The sequence below is a fragment of the Sinocyclocheilus rhinocerous genome, unplaced genomic scaffold, assembly GCF_001515625.1.
Source record: "Sinocyclocheilus rhinocerous isolate Xijiao unplaced genomic scaffold, SAMN03320098_v1.1 scaffold2770, whole genome shotgun sequence".
Classification (NCBI taxonomy): domain Eukaryota; kingdom Metazoa; phylum Chordata; class Actinopteri; order Cypriniformes; family Cyprinidae; genus Sinocyclocheilus; species Sinocyclocheilus rhinocerous.
This window is the reverse complement of record NW_015659007.1, coordinates 235,503-254,354: the sequence shown is the minus strand read 5'-3', so window position 1 is coordinate 254,354 and position 18,852 is coordinate 235,503. Positions and strand designations below refer to the sequence as shown.

General features: G+C 33.8%; 1 protein-coding gene across 1 annotated transcript in view; it reads left to right on the top strand.

The window, feature by feature from the left end:
* The window catches only part of ncana (neurocan a), a 63,829-nt gene that overhangs the window by 38,139 nt on the left and 6,838 nt on the right, over positions 1–18,852 (top strand). Inside the window, exons 8-9 of the mRNA XM_016531767.1 lie at positions 8,897–9,001; positions 15,315–15,428. Coding sequence (XP_016387253.1) covers positions 8,897–9,001; positions 15,315–15,428 — 219 coding nt within the window. The remainder of the gene's footprint in view (positions 1–8,896; positions 9,002–15,314; positions 15,429–18,852) is intronic.

Genomic DNA, 18,852 nt, shown 5'->3' with positions numbered 1-18,852 from the left:
AAAGATTGATTTAATAGTTTTATTATTTTTATTAATATAAAAACGTTTTATTAATTCATTTCTTTAGACACAATTTTTGATAAATTTGTATTAAATCATAAAACACGGAATCCAGAAAAAAAGAAAAAACCTGGGAAAAAAATGAAATGTGTAATAAAATTGCAATGTTTTATTGTAAATTAATTGTTACATTTTCAATTGATTACATTTTAAAAGATTGATTAAATTGTTTTATCAGTTGTATTAATATAAAAAAGTTTTATTAATTCATTTCATTAGACACGGTATTTGATACATTTGTATTAAATCATAAAACATAGAATCCAGAAAAAAAGAAAAACGCTTAATGTACTCATGAAGTACCTTATGTATGAGATTTTAAAGATCAAATTCAGAATATACACCTTATTGATGATGCATATTATATACAGGAAATCAGGTGAACCCAGAACATGAACACAATTCTCTAAATTGCACAGTAAGTACTTTACTTCTAATGGTTTATAACTTTGCACATTGCATTCATATTCTGTGTTCATCTACTGTCCTGTACATAGTATGTTTTATTAATAAGATATATGCTGAATTTGATTCTCCAGTATCAACGTTTTAATACATTAAGCCATAAGTGTTTTCTTTACAATGGTTTTCTATGGGAAAACGCTGCCATATAAAATTCCATGTAATTGCCTAAATTGCATCTAGTGTTAATGAACACTACTCAAACACACAGGCTTTGTTTATAAAGTCTTTTTCATATTCTGTGTTCATCTACTGTCCTGTACATAGTATGTTTTATTAATAAGATGTATGCTGAATTTGATTCTCCAGTATCAACGTTTTAATACATTAAGCCATAAGTGTTTTCTTTACAATGGTTTTCTATGGGAAAACGATGCCATGTAAAATTCCATGTAATTGCCTAAATTGCATCTAGTGTTAATGAAAACTACTCAAACACACAAGCTTTGTTTATAAAGTCTTTTTATTTAATGGAGAAAATACCACAGAATCACCTAAGTGTAAAATTAACAATTTAACGACAAGTCTAAACCAACGCTTGCATTTTTCAAGATTACCAGCTGATTTTAGGAACGGAATAAACGAAACTAAATTAACTAGCCACTCCAGATACCTATTGTCCAAATGACATGTGACATAAAGTCTTTTTATTTAATGGAGAAAATACCACAGAATCACCTAAGTGTAAAATTAACAATTTAACGACAAGTCTAAACCAACGTTTGCATTTTTCAAGATTACCAGCTGATTTTAGGAACGGAATAAACAAAACTAAATTAACTAGCCACTCCGGATACCTATTATCCAAATGACATGTGACATAACAACACCATTTTAGTATAATTAAAGGAATTTTCCAAAAAAAAGGAGGTTTGTATGCGTCTGACAGTTCAGTAAGCTTTAAAGCTTAAAGTCAAAATGTCAGATAGCAGCACGGCTTCTCAACGCAGCGATTTGATTGGCTATTTGAGCTGTCAGTCATTTATCCGTCATGAGGTCAATTGAATGTGGAAATGCCAAAATCCCTTAAAATCTGACATGAATGGTGTCAAATATTGTTTATAACCCTCAAATAGTGCTAAAAGCTGTATATTTCAGGCTGAACAGCCAATGCACAAGTGCAGAGTAGAGCAAAAGCTGAATGCTAGCTTAGAATAAACACCAGGCAGCGGCTTTGCTGATTGGCTGCTGAATATGGAAGGCGGGACTTAGAGTCACCATATTTGGTGTTCCAATTTCTCTCATTCATTGCCGTTACTGGTGGTTTTATACAGTCTTTTGATAAAGATATTTTAATGATCTGTGAATCAGATGTGGCAGGTGGTTGGATGTCCAGGTGCGGGAAAGAGACTCTTGTTGGCTTTAATTATGTGATGAGTATGTGCTTGGGTGGAGAGCTCACTCAAATGAATATTCATATTGGTTTCATGAATATTAATGAGACGTTCCCAGAGATTTGCTTATAATAGTGAGAGTTGTTATAGTGAAGAGGCTTATGGCCATTTAGGGATATTTGGATGTCAAAATGGATGTTGGTGATACAAACAATAGGTTTCACAGCAGTTCTGCTGATTGTCTGGTGTAGCAACCAAACCTTGATAATTAGTGAGGACATGGCAGATCATTATAAAACTTATTAGCGTTGCTCATGAATATTAATAACATTTGGATTGTTGTGGACTGTAGGTCAATTATGAAGTTTTGTTCATTGATTTGAAAGGAAATATGATATATTGACTAATCTAGCTGATATACAGTCTATGTCTGTTCAATCACTCATCTGCCACAATGATTTACATTTATGGATTTTAACAGCAAATACTGACATATGCTTTTATTTGTCATGTAATTTGATCTAATAATGAGCACAGCATGTAATTTGATTAAATGTTTTTTTCATTGATTTACAGCCCTACTTAGTATAAGATATGATTACTGTAATATAAGTATAAATTAAAAAAACATATACAGTATATAATATATATAGTTTAAAAAAAAAGTAAAATACGATATTAGATAAAAGAATATTGTAAAATAAGTATAATATTTATTTTAAAAAAAATGAAAATTATAAGACATAATGATTTCTAATAGAAGTAAGATATAATATATTATGTGTGTTTACTATAAATGTTATATCTAATTATTATTATAAATATAAACATGATTTATACACACACACACACACACACACTATATGTTATTATTATATTATATTTAATAATAACATATTTAATAATAATATTATATTTTTTATTTTATATATTTAAAAAAAAACATACTGTATATAATACTGAGGACACAAATTTGTATAATGACATGGGTATTACAAGGAGAAGGTGACTTTTCAGGACATTACCCCATGTCCCCACTTTTCAAAACGCATATAAATCACACAGAATGGAGTGTATTGAAAATCTGAAATAGCACAAAGTTTCCTGTGAGGGGTAGGTTTAGGGGTAGGGTTGGTGTAGGGCAATAGCACATACAGTTTGTACAGTATAAAAACCATTACGCCTATGGGATGTCCCCACTTTTCACAAAAACAAACCTGTGTGTGTGTGTGTGTGTGTGTGTGTGTGTGCGCCACTTCAGCATTCAGCATCTGCTGTGATCATCTCTGGCGGTGTTTTAACTCCAGCTCTTATATGTTGGTCTCCAGTCATTCTCTCTGCTTTCACTCTTGTGTTGAAGGATATCTTGCTTCTAACTGGCCTTTCCACCTCAGACAGACAGCGAGGCGGCTCAGTAGGGTTCAGACCAGAGCCGTCACGTCCATGAGGATTGATTTAGCTGCTGGTGTTATAAGCAGCAGCACTGACACAAACTGATGTCTCTGGCGTCTCCCGTCTGTCGTCCTGCAGAAGGCCGGATCTGACCTTCAGTGTTACAGCAGCTGTCAATCACATGAGGCCCGTGGGCTGAACTGATTGACTCGACTGATGTGAAGGAAACACGCTCACGTCTGTAGCACCAGCACTTACACACCAGTGTTTTAATACATGGGTTTAGCAATAGTAATAGTGATGCTTAACTACTAATGTGACACATAATATCCAGCGCGTTTCGGTCTGTTTCAACTTGACTATAATAATAGTAATAGAATTATATAAAAAACTATTATTATTATTATTATTATTATTATTAATAAACCCAATACTTAATATTATTATTATTAACTAACTATTATTAACTAAAGCTATTTTTGTATTAAATATATTGTAATATAATTATAGGAATTATATTTAAAACAACAACAACAAAAACAAAAATAATTTATATATTTTTATGTATTATTATTATTATTATTAAAAAAAATATTAAACAAAATAAACAATGTTACAATTGTAATATTTAACAAATTGAGTATTTAAAGAAATAATATAATACTAATAATATAGTTTTTATCATAAAATAAAACTAAAACATAAAACATTTAAAATAGAAATATTTAAATTAAAAAATAAATAATATTAAAATAAATGTATTTCAGCTAGTTGCTGATGCAACATTTCTCATTTTTATTTAGTTTGTCTTGAACTGTGTGTGTTTGTGTTTGTGTGTGTTTGTGTGTGTGTGTGTGTGTGTGTTTGTGTGTGTGTGAATGACAAAAACACCCACAAAATGTTTTAATTAATTAATTTATGAAATAATTATTTAAATAAAATTAAAAGAAACATATGTTATATATAAATATATATTTTTAAAAAGCTAATAATAATGTTCTAAAATAAATAAATAAAAATTAACATAATATATTCATTTTAAAAGTTAATGAAAATGACAAAAACACCTGCAAAATTATTACCTAATTTAACTAAAATTAAAAGGAAAACAGAAAATATAAAAATACAAATAAAATAAAAATATGAATAGAATCTATAGTAGTATATCAATATCAATGGTCTAAAACTTACGATATGTTTAGATCAGTTTTATTTCGAAAGATTAAGACAATTCCCTCCTGAGTATAAATACTGTATTTGTTGCAGTGTGATATTTTAATCTAAATAACAGAGTTTTTGTATTAATTATAAGCGGCGTGTTAGTAATATCTTTGAAGTGTTTTGAGGAAGATTGTGCGAGTCCTCCGCTGCTGTTGTGATAATTTGATGATGTGTAAGTAGATTTGCAGCTGTGTAAACACTGAATTAAATCAGTCTGCCTGATGGGTAATTGTTTACCGTGATTATCACACTCACACATAGAGAGTTTGCTCTCTCTTCGTGCAATATTTGCATGTCGCTCTGTTAAAAATTCCCTCGCACATTTGCAGTTACCCTCTTAACCTCACAAAGCAATTATATAGTGTCACATATAGTTGGGATATATGTGTATATCCCATCATGCCCTGCTGGTGTGACCTCAAGGACCTCAAAGCTCATTTGCATGTGTGGTAAAAACAACCCAATGAAGCAATTAGGGCCGAAGGGACGGTTTGCTGCTGTAATGAAGGGAAACAGGCCTGATAGAGGAGGGGGCGTGGCCTGCGGAGTGAGAGGATGATTGGCGGCCGCTTGCAGCACAGTTACCATGACAACAGATCCTGAGTGCATCCAAGAGAAAAGTATTCATAAAGCCCATCAATGTAAGAGATAGAGTGGAAAAGACAGACTAACAAAGAGTAAGAAAAGAAATAGAATTATACTGATAGTCCCGCTTTGAACTCGCACGACTGGTTGAGCGGTTTGTTAATTCACACAGAATTTCACGTTCAGTGATGTAAATGACAGTAACACTGAACCGATCCTGGACTGTGATCTTTGTAAATTGTATTCTTGTAATATTTGAAGCTGTTTATGTTTAGTATTAATGCAGAAAGAGTCCCAGCAAAAATATAATATTATATATATATATATATTAGTGCTGTCAATCGATTAAAAAAATGAACTAATTAATCCCACATTTTTCTGAAATTAATCGCGATTAATCCCACCTAACATTAAAGTGACATGTTCTTAAATGTGACTCATATAAAATATATTACATGCATGCACAGTTTTAAGGCAGCTTTAATCGCCTTTTTGGTAACTTCATGACTTAACTGACCACGGCATTGCATGCACGTAGTTTATTTCGTGCTTTGATATGAAAGGACACAGGCTACAGCGCGCCGACGCCTTTGTTCGTGCAATTGAAGAGCACACGCTGCGAGCACAGGGCCGTATTCACGCTCGCTTGACTCACGCCTGGCGCTGAAGAGAAGCTGGAGCGTGTGTCTGAAACGTCTCCCGTTCTCAGTCGTTCTGCGACTGAATAAATGCACTTCTGGTCAAGAGAAAAAGTGACAGAAGCAGCAGTTGTGAGTGGGGTGGCCAACCCTAGCCCCGCCCCTGCGTTAATTGCGTTAAATATTTTTAAAGCATTAAACTGAAAAAATTTTTCGCATGCGTTAACACGCTAATATTGACACCACTAATATATATATATATATATTAAATACATACACTACATTTAGTAAAGACACATTAGTAAAGTACACTGCCATTCAAAAGTTTGGGATCAGACAGTAAGATTTTATGTTTTTTTAAAGAAGTTTCATATGCTCACCAAGGTTGCATTTATTTGATCAAAAATGCAGTAAAAACAGTAAAATTGTGAAATATTATTACAATTTAAAATAGCTGTTTTCATATGAATATATTGTAAAATATAATTTATTTCTTTGATCAAAGCTGAATTTTCAGCATCATTACTCTAGTCTTCAGTGTCACGTGATCCTTCAGAAATCATTCTAATATGCTGATTTGCTGAAAATTAATAAAAAAAGAAAGTAATACCTTTATTCAGCAAGGATGTGTATATTTGCTAAAAAGTAACAGTAAAGACTTTCTATTTTGAGGCTACTAAAGGTTTCTATTTTGAATAAATGCTGTTCTTTGTAATTCTATGTATGCGTTTAAAAAAACATTCACATTATTCACAAAAAAGGTGCCTTTTTCATCAGCTATTTTCATTGTACTATAAAGAGCAACTTAAACATTCTACTATAAACGTCTCCCTTTGTTTTGCATGGATGAAATAAGGTTTGGAGGGACATGAGTGTGATTAAATGATGACTGAATGTGTGGATGGACTGTGTCTTTAAATGTATAACATGTATATATGACCTTGATTCTGTGAATCGACTTTCACAAACAGGGGTTTTTCTGCCCGCTGCATCTTCGATTTTCTCTCTGTCTGTATGTATATGGTGAGGTGAGATTGTCACAGCGCAGGTCAGCGGTGAAACTCATTCAGCGCTGTATTAGAATGAGCCCTTCTCTGAAACTCATTGTTGGAAACCCATTACAAGCCTCAATGGTTTTTCTACTGTACAGACCGTATATTCTATTGCCCTTCACCAACCCTACCCCTAAACCTACCCCTCACAGGAAACTTAGTGCTATTTCAGATTTTCAATACACTCCATTCTGTGTGATTTATATGCGTTTTGAAAAGTGGGGACATGGGGTAATGTCCTGAAAAGTCACCTTCTCCTTGTAATACCTATGTCATACCCTTGTCATTATACAAATGTATGTCCTCATTTGTCACAAAAACGCGCACACACACACACACACACACACACACGCACACACACAATCACTCACAAACACACGCACACTCACACTCACACACACACACACTCACACACACACACACACATACACACACACACACTCACACACACACACACATACACACCCAGACACACACACTCACACGGTTGTGGTATGTGTGTGTGAGGAGTAATGAAGAGAGACTCTAGAGAAAGCAGGACTGAATGATAGTGTTGTGTGTTCAGACTGAATGTCATGAGAACATCTGCTTCAATCTGCAGTTTATTCTACTGAAGATCTGCCCACTTAAACTGACTGACATAGAAACTGACCAATCACAGCTCGTCTTTTATGTGACGTTTAGGGCTGAATCTAAAACTGATGAAACCACAATAATAGACCAGCATGCAACATGTCTGAAATAATGTAAAAACATTCCTCAGTTCTTGGAAAATGCAAATAGACCAACATTTGCTGTTTCTCTAGAAATGATAAATACATGCATAAACTTATTGGAATATGTTCCTTACATGCAGCGGTGTCTTCGTTTTAAAAAAAGATACTGAAGAGTTTTGTCATTCCAGTGACTTCGCTGCAAAAGTGTTTTTATCTGGTTTTCTTGTACAAGTATATGAACATTCTTAAAATAAGATACAGTTACTTTAGTTTAAGATATTAAAATTAAGATATTTTTATAGTTTATGCTTAAAACAAGAACAAATATTTTCTCTTTGAATTAGGCTTATTTTTCTGACCCCACTGGCTGATATTTGTTTTTTGTGCATAAATTAATTTGGATCATTTTTCATTTTATGTCTTTTGCATCTGCAGTAAATATATTGTGATTTAAAATTGTTTAGATATTTGTACTAGAAAGCAAGACAAAAATACTGAGGAAGAAAATCACTTTTTGCAATGTAATTCTTCCTCAAAAGCATAATTGTAGCTGCTTGGAAACTTGTAAATTTTTTAAATAATTTTATGTTTTTTTAATAAAGAATATATTTTAATATAAATATAATAATTTTTTTTCAATAATAATAATAATAATTATTATTATTATTAAATATATTAACCAAAATAAAGATATTACTATTGCAATATTTAGAAAAAAAGAAAGAAAAATAATATACTACTACTTCTAATGTTCATAATAATAATAATAATAATTACTATTATTATTATTATTATTATTATATAATATATAATTATAAATAAGTATAATTATTTTATAATTATTAAAATTGAAATGCTAATATTTATGGCTGTCTTCATTTCTTTATTTTCAAACATTTCACCATTCAGCTCTTTAAGCTTCTCTTTTGTTCATGCAGTGCATATATTTATTTTTTTTAAATCTCAGCCTTTATGATCTGATAATCACACGAAGCCATATTGCAGTTTGGTTTTATTTATAACACACCTAAACAAAAACTGAATTTAATACTGCTATGTAGTGCTGTCTAAATGAATCATCGCTGTTATTACTGCTAATATTAGTGTTTATGGTATCATTATGGCAGTGAGTTTTGCACCAGGTAAACGTACAAATATCGTTCCTGTCAATATCGTGCCAGTGCTTTAACGTAAGACAGATGATGTTTGGAAAACTGGACTCATTTAGCAGGTTTTTGTCCCTGAGGCTTCGCTGACGTGTGTCTAAACTCTCATTAGGGCGTTCAGGACTCGCCGCGGCCGTCTTTCAGCGGGTCACGCGGGGCACGTATGTCTGCGAGTGTGTGCCAGCTTCATAATCACAGACAGATTGTGATGGATCACCTCCAGAGCGTCACTGACACCAGACCCTGTGTGTGTGTGTTTTCTGTTAACAGCGGACGACAGATGCAGCTGTCTGCACGGAGGGACGTGTCTTCCTCACGGAGAGGGTTTCCGCTGCTTCTGTCCGCAGGGTTACGCAGGAGAGAGCTGCGAAATCGGTGAGCAAATCCAGAGTTTAAAGGAACAGTTCACCTAAAAATACAAATTTGCTAAAAGCTTATTCACCCTCAGGTCATCCAAGATTAGGATGAGTTAGTTTCTTCATCAGATTTGGAGAAATGTAGCATTGCATCAGTGTCTCAGCAATGGATGCTCTGCAGTGAATGGGTGCCGTCAGAATGAGAGTCCAAACAGCTGATAAAAACATCACAATAATCCACACCACTCCAGTCTATCAATTAACGTCTTGTGAAGCCAAAACATCTGTGTTTGTAAGAAACAAGTCAATCATTAAGACGTTTTTATCTTCAAACTGTTGTTTCCGGCTAAAATACGAGTCCATAATCCATAATAACTCTTCCTCCAGTGAAAAAGTGCATCTCCTGTTGTCTCTCACGTCATAATCCAGTCACATATTTGTTCAGAGCTGTTTTGGCTTGTAAACGCTGCTTGATCTGTGCAGATTTCTCTCCTGATTCAGACCAGACCACTTTTTCACTGGAGGAAGTGTTATTATTATGTAATATGGACTCGTATTTTAGTTAAAAATTTCTTAATGATGGATCTGTTTCTTACAAACACAGATGTTTTGTCTTCTCAAGACATTAACTGATGGACTGGAGTGGTGTGGATTACTTGTGGATTATTGTGATGTTTTTATCAGCTGTTTGGACTCTCATTCTGACGGCACCCATTCACTGCAGAGCATCCATTGCTGAGACACTGATGCATTGCTACATTTCTCCAAATCTGATGAAGAAACTAACTCATCCTAATCTTGGATGAGTACATTTTCAGCAAATTTTCATTTTTAGGTGAACTATTCCTTTAAAACCCTTGACAGAAATGTGTTTCTGCACACACTATAAGGATAGGATAAGTGGATGTGTAATTGTTGTTTACCCATGATAGTTTGTAGCAGGTCAAAGTGTCAGTAGGGAATTCATGAACCATCTGTGCTGTGTTTAATCTTGTACAGTCTGTCCATTTGCCAAGTGTAAAAAGAGAAGACTGTTCATAAAAAGTGTTTCTATCAATAATTTAAAATGGCAAAGCCTGCAGTTCATCTTAGCATCACAACACAAGCATGATTTCCCAGGTCTTGGAAAACTTTAAAATAGTGATTTATTTTTTTAGAACTGAAATTGCTTTTTGTATCGCTATAAATGATTTAAAAGTCCTCCAGTAGCCACTAATATCTGGAAACTTTATGAAATTGTGTAAACCAAAATGTCTGGGATTCCTTAATCTATTAAATCAAAAAGAGTAATTCACACCAAAAATGTCTAGAATATGATATTTTTTTCAGTCCTTTACCAGTAATTATGAAGAACTGGAAAGGCCGTTCAAAAATCATTAAACTTAGCTGTTACAAAAGAAAGTGTGGGTGTATAAATGTTGGAGATTCAGATTTTAAAATCATATTCTTGTTACTGAAATCTGCATTTATAATTAGAGGAAAATGTTCGAATATTATTATTATCATTTTATTTTTTATTTATATTTTTAAATGTTTAGGAGAAATGAAAATAGACACAAATTAAATCAAAAAGAGTAATTCACACCAAAAATGTCTAGAATATGATATTTTTTTCAGTCCTTTACCAGTAATTATGAAGAACTGGAAAGGCCGTTCAAAAATCATTAAACTTAGCTGTTACAAAAGAAAGTGTGGGTGTATAAATGTTGGAGATTCAGATTTTAAAATCATATTCTTGTTACTGAAATCTGCATTTATAATTAGAGGAAAATGTTCGAATATTATTATTATCATTTTATTTATATTTTTAAATGTTTAGGAGAAATGAAAATAGACACAAATGATCACCCAGTGCAGTGTAGTACATTTCAGTGTTATTTTTATACTATTATAGCAAGTATTAACGTTAAAAAAAAGAAGCTTTTTTTATTTTTTCAGTTTTCATTTTGATTTTAGTTTAAGGCTTAGTCATTTTATGTGCTTTTGTCTTTTTTCAGTTTTGAGGGTTTTTTATATTTCTATTTAGCTTTATTTTTATTTAAGTTTTAGTTGTTTTTTTTTTACTTATTTTGGTTAGTTGCCATGGCAACATTTCTACTTTTGATTTTTTTTTTCACTCTACTCTAATATTTTATTTGATGTAAATTACTGCAAACTATTTTTAATCATTTTAGTTGACAAAACCCCAGTAAGAGTTTCGAGCTTTAAAATGAACATGGAGCAGCTCAGATCATTTGACGAGAAATGCTTGCGTTTAAATTTTGATTACAGACTTTGGTATCTTTTCAAATCTGAGCACAGTTTGAGACATTGTTGAGATGTCTTCTGATGAGACACATGAGGCTCTTTTTCTCACCTGAGAAGCTGGAAACTTGATGTCGTTTCTTTCGAAAGCCTTTTCTCTGAATAAAGTCTCTGTGTTTAACAAATCCAGTTATTGAGAAGGATTCTGGCCCAGCTGTCATGTAGACAGAGGTCAATACTGAGGTCAGAGGTCAAGCAGTCCATCATGTGAGACACAAGGGTGGGCGTTTGGGGGTCAAAGGTCAGGGGAAGGCTGAGGGGTTTATGTTGACAGTGTGTTCTGAGACAGTATGAGATGAAGGCCAATGCTAATTCACTTTGTGCTTTTATTATGATTAAATGACATATCTAATTGCTTTAAATTAGCATGTTGGGTTGGTAACAAACGTTTCTAGTAGATATTTTAGTATAATAGTTCATCGTTCACCTTCATGGTTTTCTTTCTTCTGTGAAGCACAAAAGGAGATGACAGTGTCTGTCTGCATTCGCTCTCATTGTGTGGAAATGATGTCTCCTTTGTGTTCAGCAGAAGAAAGTAAATGATGAGTGTTTTGTTCGATCTCTCTGAGGACGTATATAATGTACATTTGCAGTATGATTTGTTTTCATGACTGAGATGTGAGCACCACATGTTAAACAGAGCAGTGACGGGGAAACTGGAGCTCACTTTCAGAGCGGCTCGCCGTGAAATCATCTGCATAATACATGAGCCGATTTAAATATTCATGAAGAGCAGAAGAACCTTGCCAGTTTGTGTAAAGAAAAAGTGTTTTTACTATCACAATTTTTAGTGGATAGTTTTTATGCCTTTTTTGTAGTTAGATTTTACTTTTGACTTTTTCTAATTTTGTAATTCTTTAATAATTCCTTTTTTTGCCTCAGTGGCTCATTAGATTCACATATGGTAGTAAAAATTACTGTATTACAGTAAAAATATCTGCAATACAGTGGATTTTAAATTGAATATAAAATCAATAAATTAGTCAAATATATAAATCAATTATTTTTTATTTAATAAAAATCAAAGGCAGTACAACAAATGCTCCCCTAAACATAAATACTTTATAATTAAAAATATAAATATATATGTATAATTATTTTTACACCTTGTGGAGAGATCCATAATTGTCATGAAAATAATGTCTGTAATTACTGAAAAACGTGATTTGAAAATCCACTTAATATTAAAGTGTCTTTGTTTTGCTGTATGTCATAATTTACATAAGTATAATAGTTAATTAATTTCAATTTACTTTTATGGTGAAATATGACCCAGATATGATCTTGAGAGGCTTCTTGAGGCTTCTTCATTTTCTTCCAGTCACATTTAAAGCCCCATGAAATAATGCGATGAACACGACGATCAAATCCGTAACGCATTAAGTTTCTTAAAACAGCCTGAGCTCCGAATACAGCCTTCCCATGATCCTCTGCTCGCCTGATATCCACTTAAAGCCTAAAACCTTCAAGAAGTTCATGAGCAGCAGTTTGGGACTTTGTGACTGACGCGTTACACAAACTTTTAAGGCTTTCCACTTTATCTTTTCAAGCTCCTCTGATGTCAACTTTTTTGCAAGCCTGACAAACGCAGAAGTGTTTGCTATATTGGGAAGCGTCTGCGTTAATGTCCTATAAACAGTCTCCAGATCTGCTGCTGAGTAATCCTGTATGGAGCTGTAAAGCGCTCACACAGGCCTGTGACAGACGTCTCTGCTGCTCTACATCACTGTCAACTCGCTTTAAAGGTGCCATAGAATGCATTGATACAATATTTTAAATTGTTCTCTGATATCTACATAGAAGGTATGTGGCTTAGGTAAGGGCAACAAATCTCCAGAAACAGTTTTACATGTCCATTTACAACCCTAGGATTTGTCCCTAGAATGAAATGGTCTGTTTTTACCTTAATTGGAAGGGTCATGAATAATAATGTTGAGCTCTGCTCTGATTGGCTGTTTCACAGTACGTCTCAATGTTGAGCTCTACTCTGATTGGCTGTTTCACAGTGCGTCTCAATGTTGAGCTCTACTCTGATTGGCTGTTTCACAGTGCAGCTCAATGTTGAGCTCTGCTCTGATTGGCTGTTTCACAGTGCAGCTCAATGTTGAGCTCTGCTCTGATTGGCTGTTTCACAGTGCGGCTCAATGTTGAGCTCTGCTCGAGCCGCTATTAATATGCGGGGCATTGAAATTGCTTTCGAATGCAGCTTTTTACTTTCACTTTCGAGATTTGCGATCGCACGTGCTCTGTGTAAACTACAGCGGCAGTACTTACCACACATTTTACAAGATCAGATGCTTGTCAGTGGTGCTCAGGATCTGTAAATCATTCGCCATCATCCTCAGTAATCTCTCCTTACTCTGTTTATGTGGTAAGTGAAATCTTATGTACTGTAATGTAACAGGCTACCGCTAGAAAGCAGCTAACCATGTCCCTTTAGTGGCTCGCGTTATTTTATTAGAATGCGCATTATTTGTTTTCCGTGCCTTTTGAATAAAGACACCAACCCATCCCTGCACAGCCTGGAACATTTATTTCCATGATCTGCCATTTTCACTATTATCCTCGCTTGTGATGATTCGGCTGTGCAGGTCCGGCTGGCGGCTGGCATCTAGAACATGGGCGGGTATATGCAAATGTTGGGGGCGTAACTATTAGTGATCCCGACTGTAACGTCACAGCGAGTGTTATGTTCTGATTCGACTATTTTTCAGTGGTCTTTTGCATGCACGAGATTTACATAAGGAGGAAACAATGGTTTTTGAGGCTCACGGTATTTCATTTCCATGTACAGAACAGTTATTATACAACTATGCCAAGGTAAATACAGTTTTCCATTCTATGGCACCTTTAACCGAGATATTACTGCTCTATGATCTACAGTCCTACAGCGTTCACCCAAAAATGATTCATTTACTCGCCCTCATGTTGCTCCAAACCTGCATGACTTGATTTCTTCAGTGGAAAATACACGCAGATGGTTTGACCTGCTCTTTTCCATGACCCTGATTGGACAGTGATTAATTCTGTTACACTCTAAAAACAACATAAAACAGTTTATTTGAAATGTGCTCTATATTCCAGTGTTGTTTTAGCATATTATTGTGGTTTTTGTTAATATTTTGAATTGAAGATTTTATTTTTATATTTTTTGTTTTCACTTTAGTTAAACGTTTAGTTATTTTGTGTTTTGGGCATTTTTATTAGTTTTTATTGCGGGATGTTCTGCTATTTATACTGCTTAATGCAAATAATGGCAGTTATCTGCACCTCAGTATTGTAGTACATTATAAAACAGTGCGCAGTAATAACGTATTGAGTGTAAATGATTATTTTAATTCAAATTATTAAATGGATTATTAAAACGATGTTTAACAGCTGTGTTTTGTAGTGTTGACTACCCCAGTCACATGTTTCCCCCTTTTTTTAACTTTTAAGTTTTCTTTTTTCCTTCAACTTTTTATCTGATTTTTATCTATTTATATTCTATTTTATTTCATCTTTATTTCAGTTACACTCTAAAAAAATATCTGTGAAAATAGGGCACAATATACTGTATAGTATAGGAATTTTTCTGTATTTATTTGTTTACAGGTTTTTTATCAGTATTTTGAATTTTACATTTCATTGCGTTGTGTTTTAGAGTTAAACAGAAATGTCCGTAAAATGAATGGATGATGTCATGTGTAATGAGCTGCCAGTACTTTTTCTGTTATTTTACGGATTTATTTTTTTACAGTGTGCCAAAAAGTTTTTTTTTTAATACTGTAGTTTTAGGTTACAATAACAACAAAATGGGTTTGTATATATTAATATACATATGTATGCAGATGTTTGCTGAAGTCAGCGTTTTTACAGACCCAAATAATTGTAACGTGTATAACTTATTTCTACTAGGGAACTTTGGGAGAATCATCTGAGAGCAAGTTAATATTTAAACAGAAGAGCTGAGAAGTAGTTTTGCTCTGGGACACAGAGAGACTCCTGAGTGATGCTTTCTGACTCTGTGATGACTGTTGTTCTTTCAGATGTTGATGACTGTCAGTCGAACCCCTGTGAGAACGGCGGCACCTGTATCGATAAAGAGGACTCGTTTGTGTGCCTCTGTTTGCCGAGTTACAGCGGAGACCGATGTGAGAGAGGTGAGACGCCCGAGCCTGAACATGAGCTCAGAAAACATCTGCAAACATCCCATCTGCAAACATGATCCTTTCCCGCAACACGACTCACATTCCACTCAAATTGAAGCGAGCTTTAAGATTTAAGCCGTTCCCTGCTGGGAAATGACTCTTAAACCAGCCTAAAGGTGCTGGACGTGATGCTTGTGGAGCAGCACACATGAAATATCTCTAGTATTAGTGAAATCAGTGGCTCTGTGATGGTCCTGAGGAGAAAAGGGGAGTGGCCCAGACCTTTTAGCCAATCAGAAACACTCTTTGCCTGTCAATCATTGTGATGTCTTCGGAGGTCTTCACCTTTAAGATGAAGGTTATCCTTGTTGCAAAGCTTAACTCACCAAGCTGGTTTCCGCTGGTCAGGCTGGTTTTAAAAGGGTTTTAGGCACTTTTTATCTGGTTAAGGTGGGAGATTTCGGAAACAACTTCACTACATAATTAAATTCTGTTTGTATGCCAAAGTTTTTATTTGCTAATATTACTTGCTTTACTGTGCATTATTTTACTTATTTACTAAATTAATAAATTGCTTATCCAGTCATTTCTTGCATATATTGCACATGCATATTTGCATTGCGTATGAAATATGCAATAATATGCATATTTGTATTGTGCAAAAAATTGTCAAATTAACATCTTGCACATATTGAATATTCACAATGTGCAAAAATCTGTCAAATTAATATATTGTACATATACAGTATGCAGTAATATTTTGCATATTGCGCATACATATTCGCATTGTGCAAAAATAAGTCTAATTAACATATTATGCATTGTGCTAAAATCTAATATATTGCAGATGCAATATTCGCTATTCGGTAATATCTTGCATATATCGCATATGCATATTTGCATTAAGCAAATGTCAGTCAAATTCATATACTGCATATGCTGTAAAGTCTTGCATTTATTGCATGCGCATATTTACATTGTGCAAATATCAGCCAAATTAATATAATGGCTATGCAGTATCTTCCATGAATTGCATAAGTATATTTGAATTGTGCAAAAATAAGTCAAATTAATGTATTGCATATGCAGCAATATCTTGCATATATTGCACATGCATACTCACATGCAAAAATCAGTCGTCAATATATTTCATATGCAATAATATCTTGCATATATTGCATATGCATATTCGCACTGTGCAAAAATCATTCAAATTAATATACCGCATATGCAATATCAGTCAAATAAAGTACAATAACAATATTAATGGAGTCAGCTAGTAATATTGGCAAGGAAAACAAGCTTTTGCGAGTTCTGCCAGGTCTTTTCATTCCTCTCATTAGTGTTTTACATTGTTTGTCAGTGTCTCAAAGGTGTGCTGTGCATGTTGACCGCTCTCTCTCTCTCTCTCTCTCTTTGTAACACATTGTGGCGTTCATCTCAGTGGTTTTGCAGACTCATGAGCATCGCTCACCCTCCTCTGCATCCCATGACGACAGCGACTCTAACGATGATGCATTACTGCTAATAATGCAGTTGGCTGATGGCACAGAACTGCTACACACGAGTGTGATGTCACAGCACTGTATCAGAGATGCATTATTGTGTGTGTATTTGGTAGATGCTCCATCATAGTTATGATGCTGTAGAGATTTAGATAGCGTCTGCAGCTGATGGACATTCGTTTCACAGTCCATTGGATGTTTGTGTTTAATCTGAGATGATTCCAATAGAGCGCAACAGTGACTGTTCAGCTGTCTTGCTCTGGAAGTATTTTTCATTTGCTTTCTGAATAAGCATTACTTAAAGTTTACAGAATTTACAGTAAAATAGATAAAAGAACAATTCAGAAAAATGTATATAACCAGAAAACACTTTCCTGTGCTGTTTTAGTCTTTATGTAAATTCTTGCATGGTTTACTAACTCTCAACTAACTTTACAGCAAAATTCGCAATCAAAAGTGAACATTAACGGATGCTACATAAAGCATCATATGACTTCAAAAGGCTCCCCAGCGTCCTTAAAAAAGTTCAGTTTGATCAAATTTAAGATTGTGGAAAATCTAAGATATCTTAAGTGGTTTAACAAAATTCTTACAAATTTGAACTTTAAAAGGTAATGATACATAGATGTGAGCCATAGACTTCACTACACCTTTTACTTTATGATCAAATTAATACATTGCATATGCAATAGGCAAGTTTATCAAATTAACATATTGCATATCCAATATTACCTTGCATATATCGCATGTGCATATTCACATTGTGCAAAAATCAGTCAAATGTAATATAGTGCAAATGGATGTCATGTAAAGCTAATAATGTTAGCAAAGAAAACCGTGATTGTGATTTACTGTTATGAATTAATTAATTACTTTATGGGGTTTATATTGTAATTCTGTATGTTATAAGAGTATTATGTATGTAAAAGTGCATATTTTATCTCCCTCACCTTTTTAAAAAGGCAGCTGGAATAATTAAGGCAAAGACATTTCAAAATAAGAGTCATGGCATATTTTGGGCTTTTTAATAATTAAAAGTCCTGCATTATGCATAAAATTGTTTTCTGGTTATTATTGGTATATTACAAACAATAAACTGTAGCTGGCATTTAATTCAGCATAAACTGTAGTAGCTTCTCTTCATCATACTATATTGTTGAACTCTTTTGAAATCATTGATTATTGTGTGTACACTGAAAAAAAATGACAAGTGAACATTTTTCACTCAGAAATTGCTAGTACATTTCACAAATAATTACAAAGAACCTGCAAGTAACACGCATGAAATTTTGAAGTAAAAAAAAATTGTGAATTTTACTAAAAAAAAAAAAATCTTTGTTTTATTTACAACTTTGAAAAATGGTTTTTTACAGTCTATGACACTATATATTTTTTAGTTTCATGTCTCTCATATCACTCCACACTCTTTTTCTTCTCGCATAATAAATCATTTACAGTCATATCAATGTTTCATATCTTATTTATTTTATTTCCTGTTTGCTGTTGATTGACCCTGCCTGTTTTGACCACTCTTATAAATAAAGCCTGCACTTGGATCCTCAACTCCGTTGTCAGGCCTCCACGTTGCACAGCCAGGGGAAGATTGTGCGTATGTGCATTTCCACCCCGTCTCCTCCCTGAAATCACCATATATGGAGCTTACAACGCCTAGTTTTAATAAGCACAACGTCATCTGCATATCATTTGCATGCATATTCCATCCACGTGACACCATTACACGGGTACAATACGTTAGGAAAATATGAGATATGTACTATAAATGCTTTTTGAGACATCACATTGCTATTCAAATTATATGCAATTCTGCCTATAGAGTAAACATATATTTTAGATTGTATATTTGAATGGAGATTGGCCTTATTTTTTGCAGTGTAAATAACTGCCTGACTCACCGTGTCAATAACAAAAAC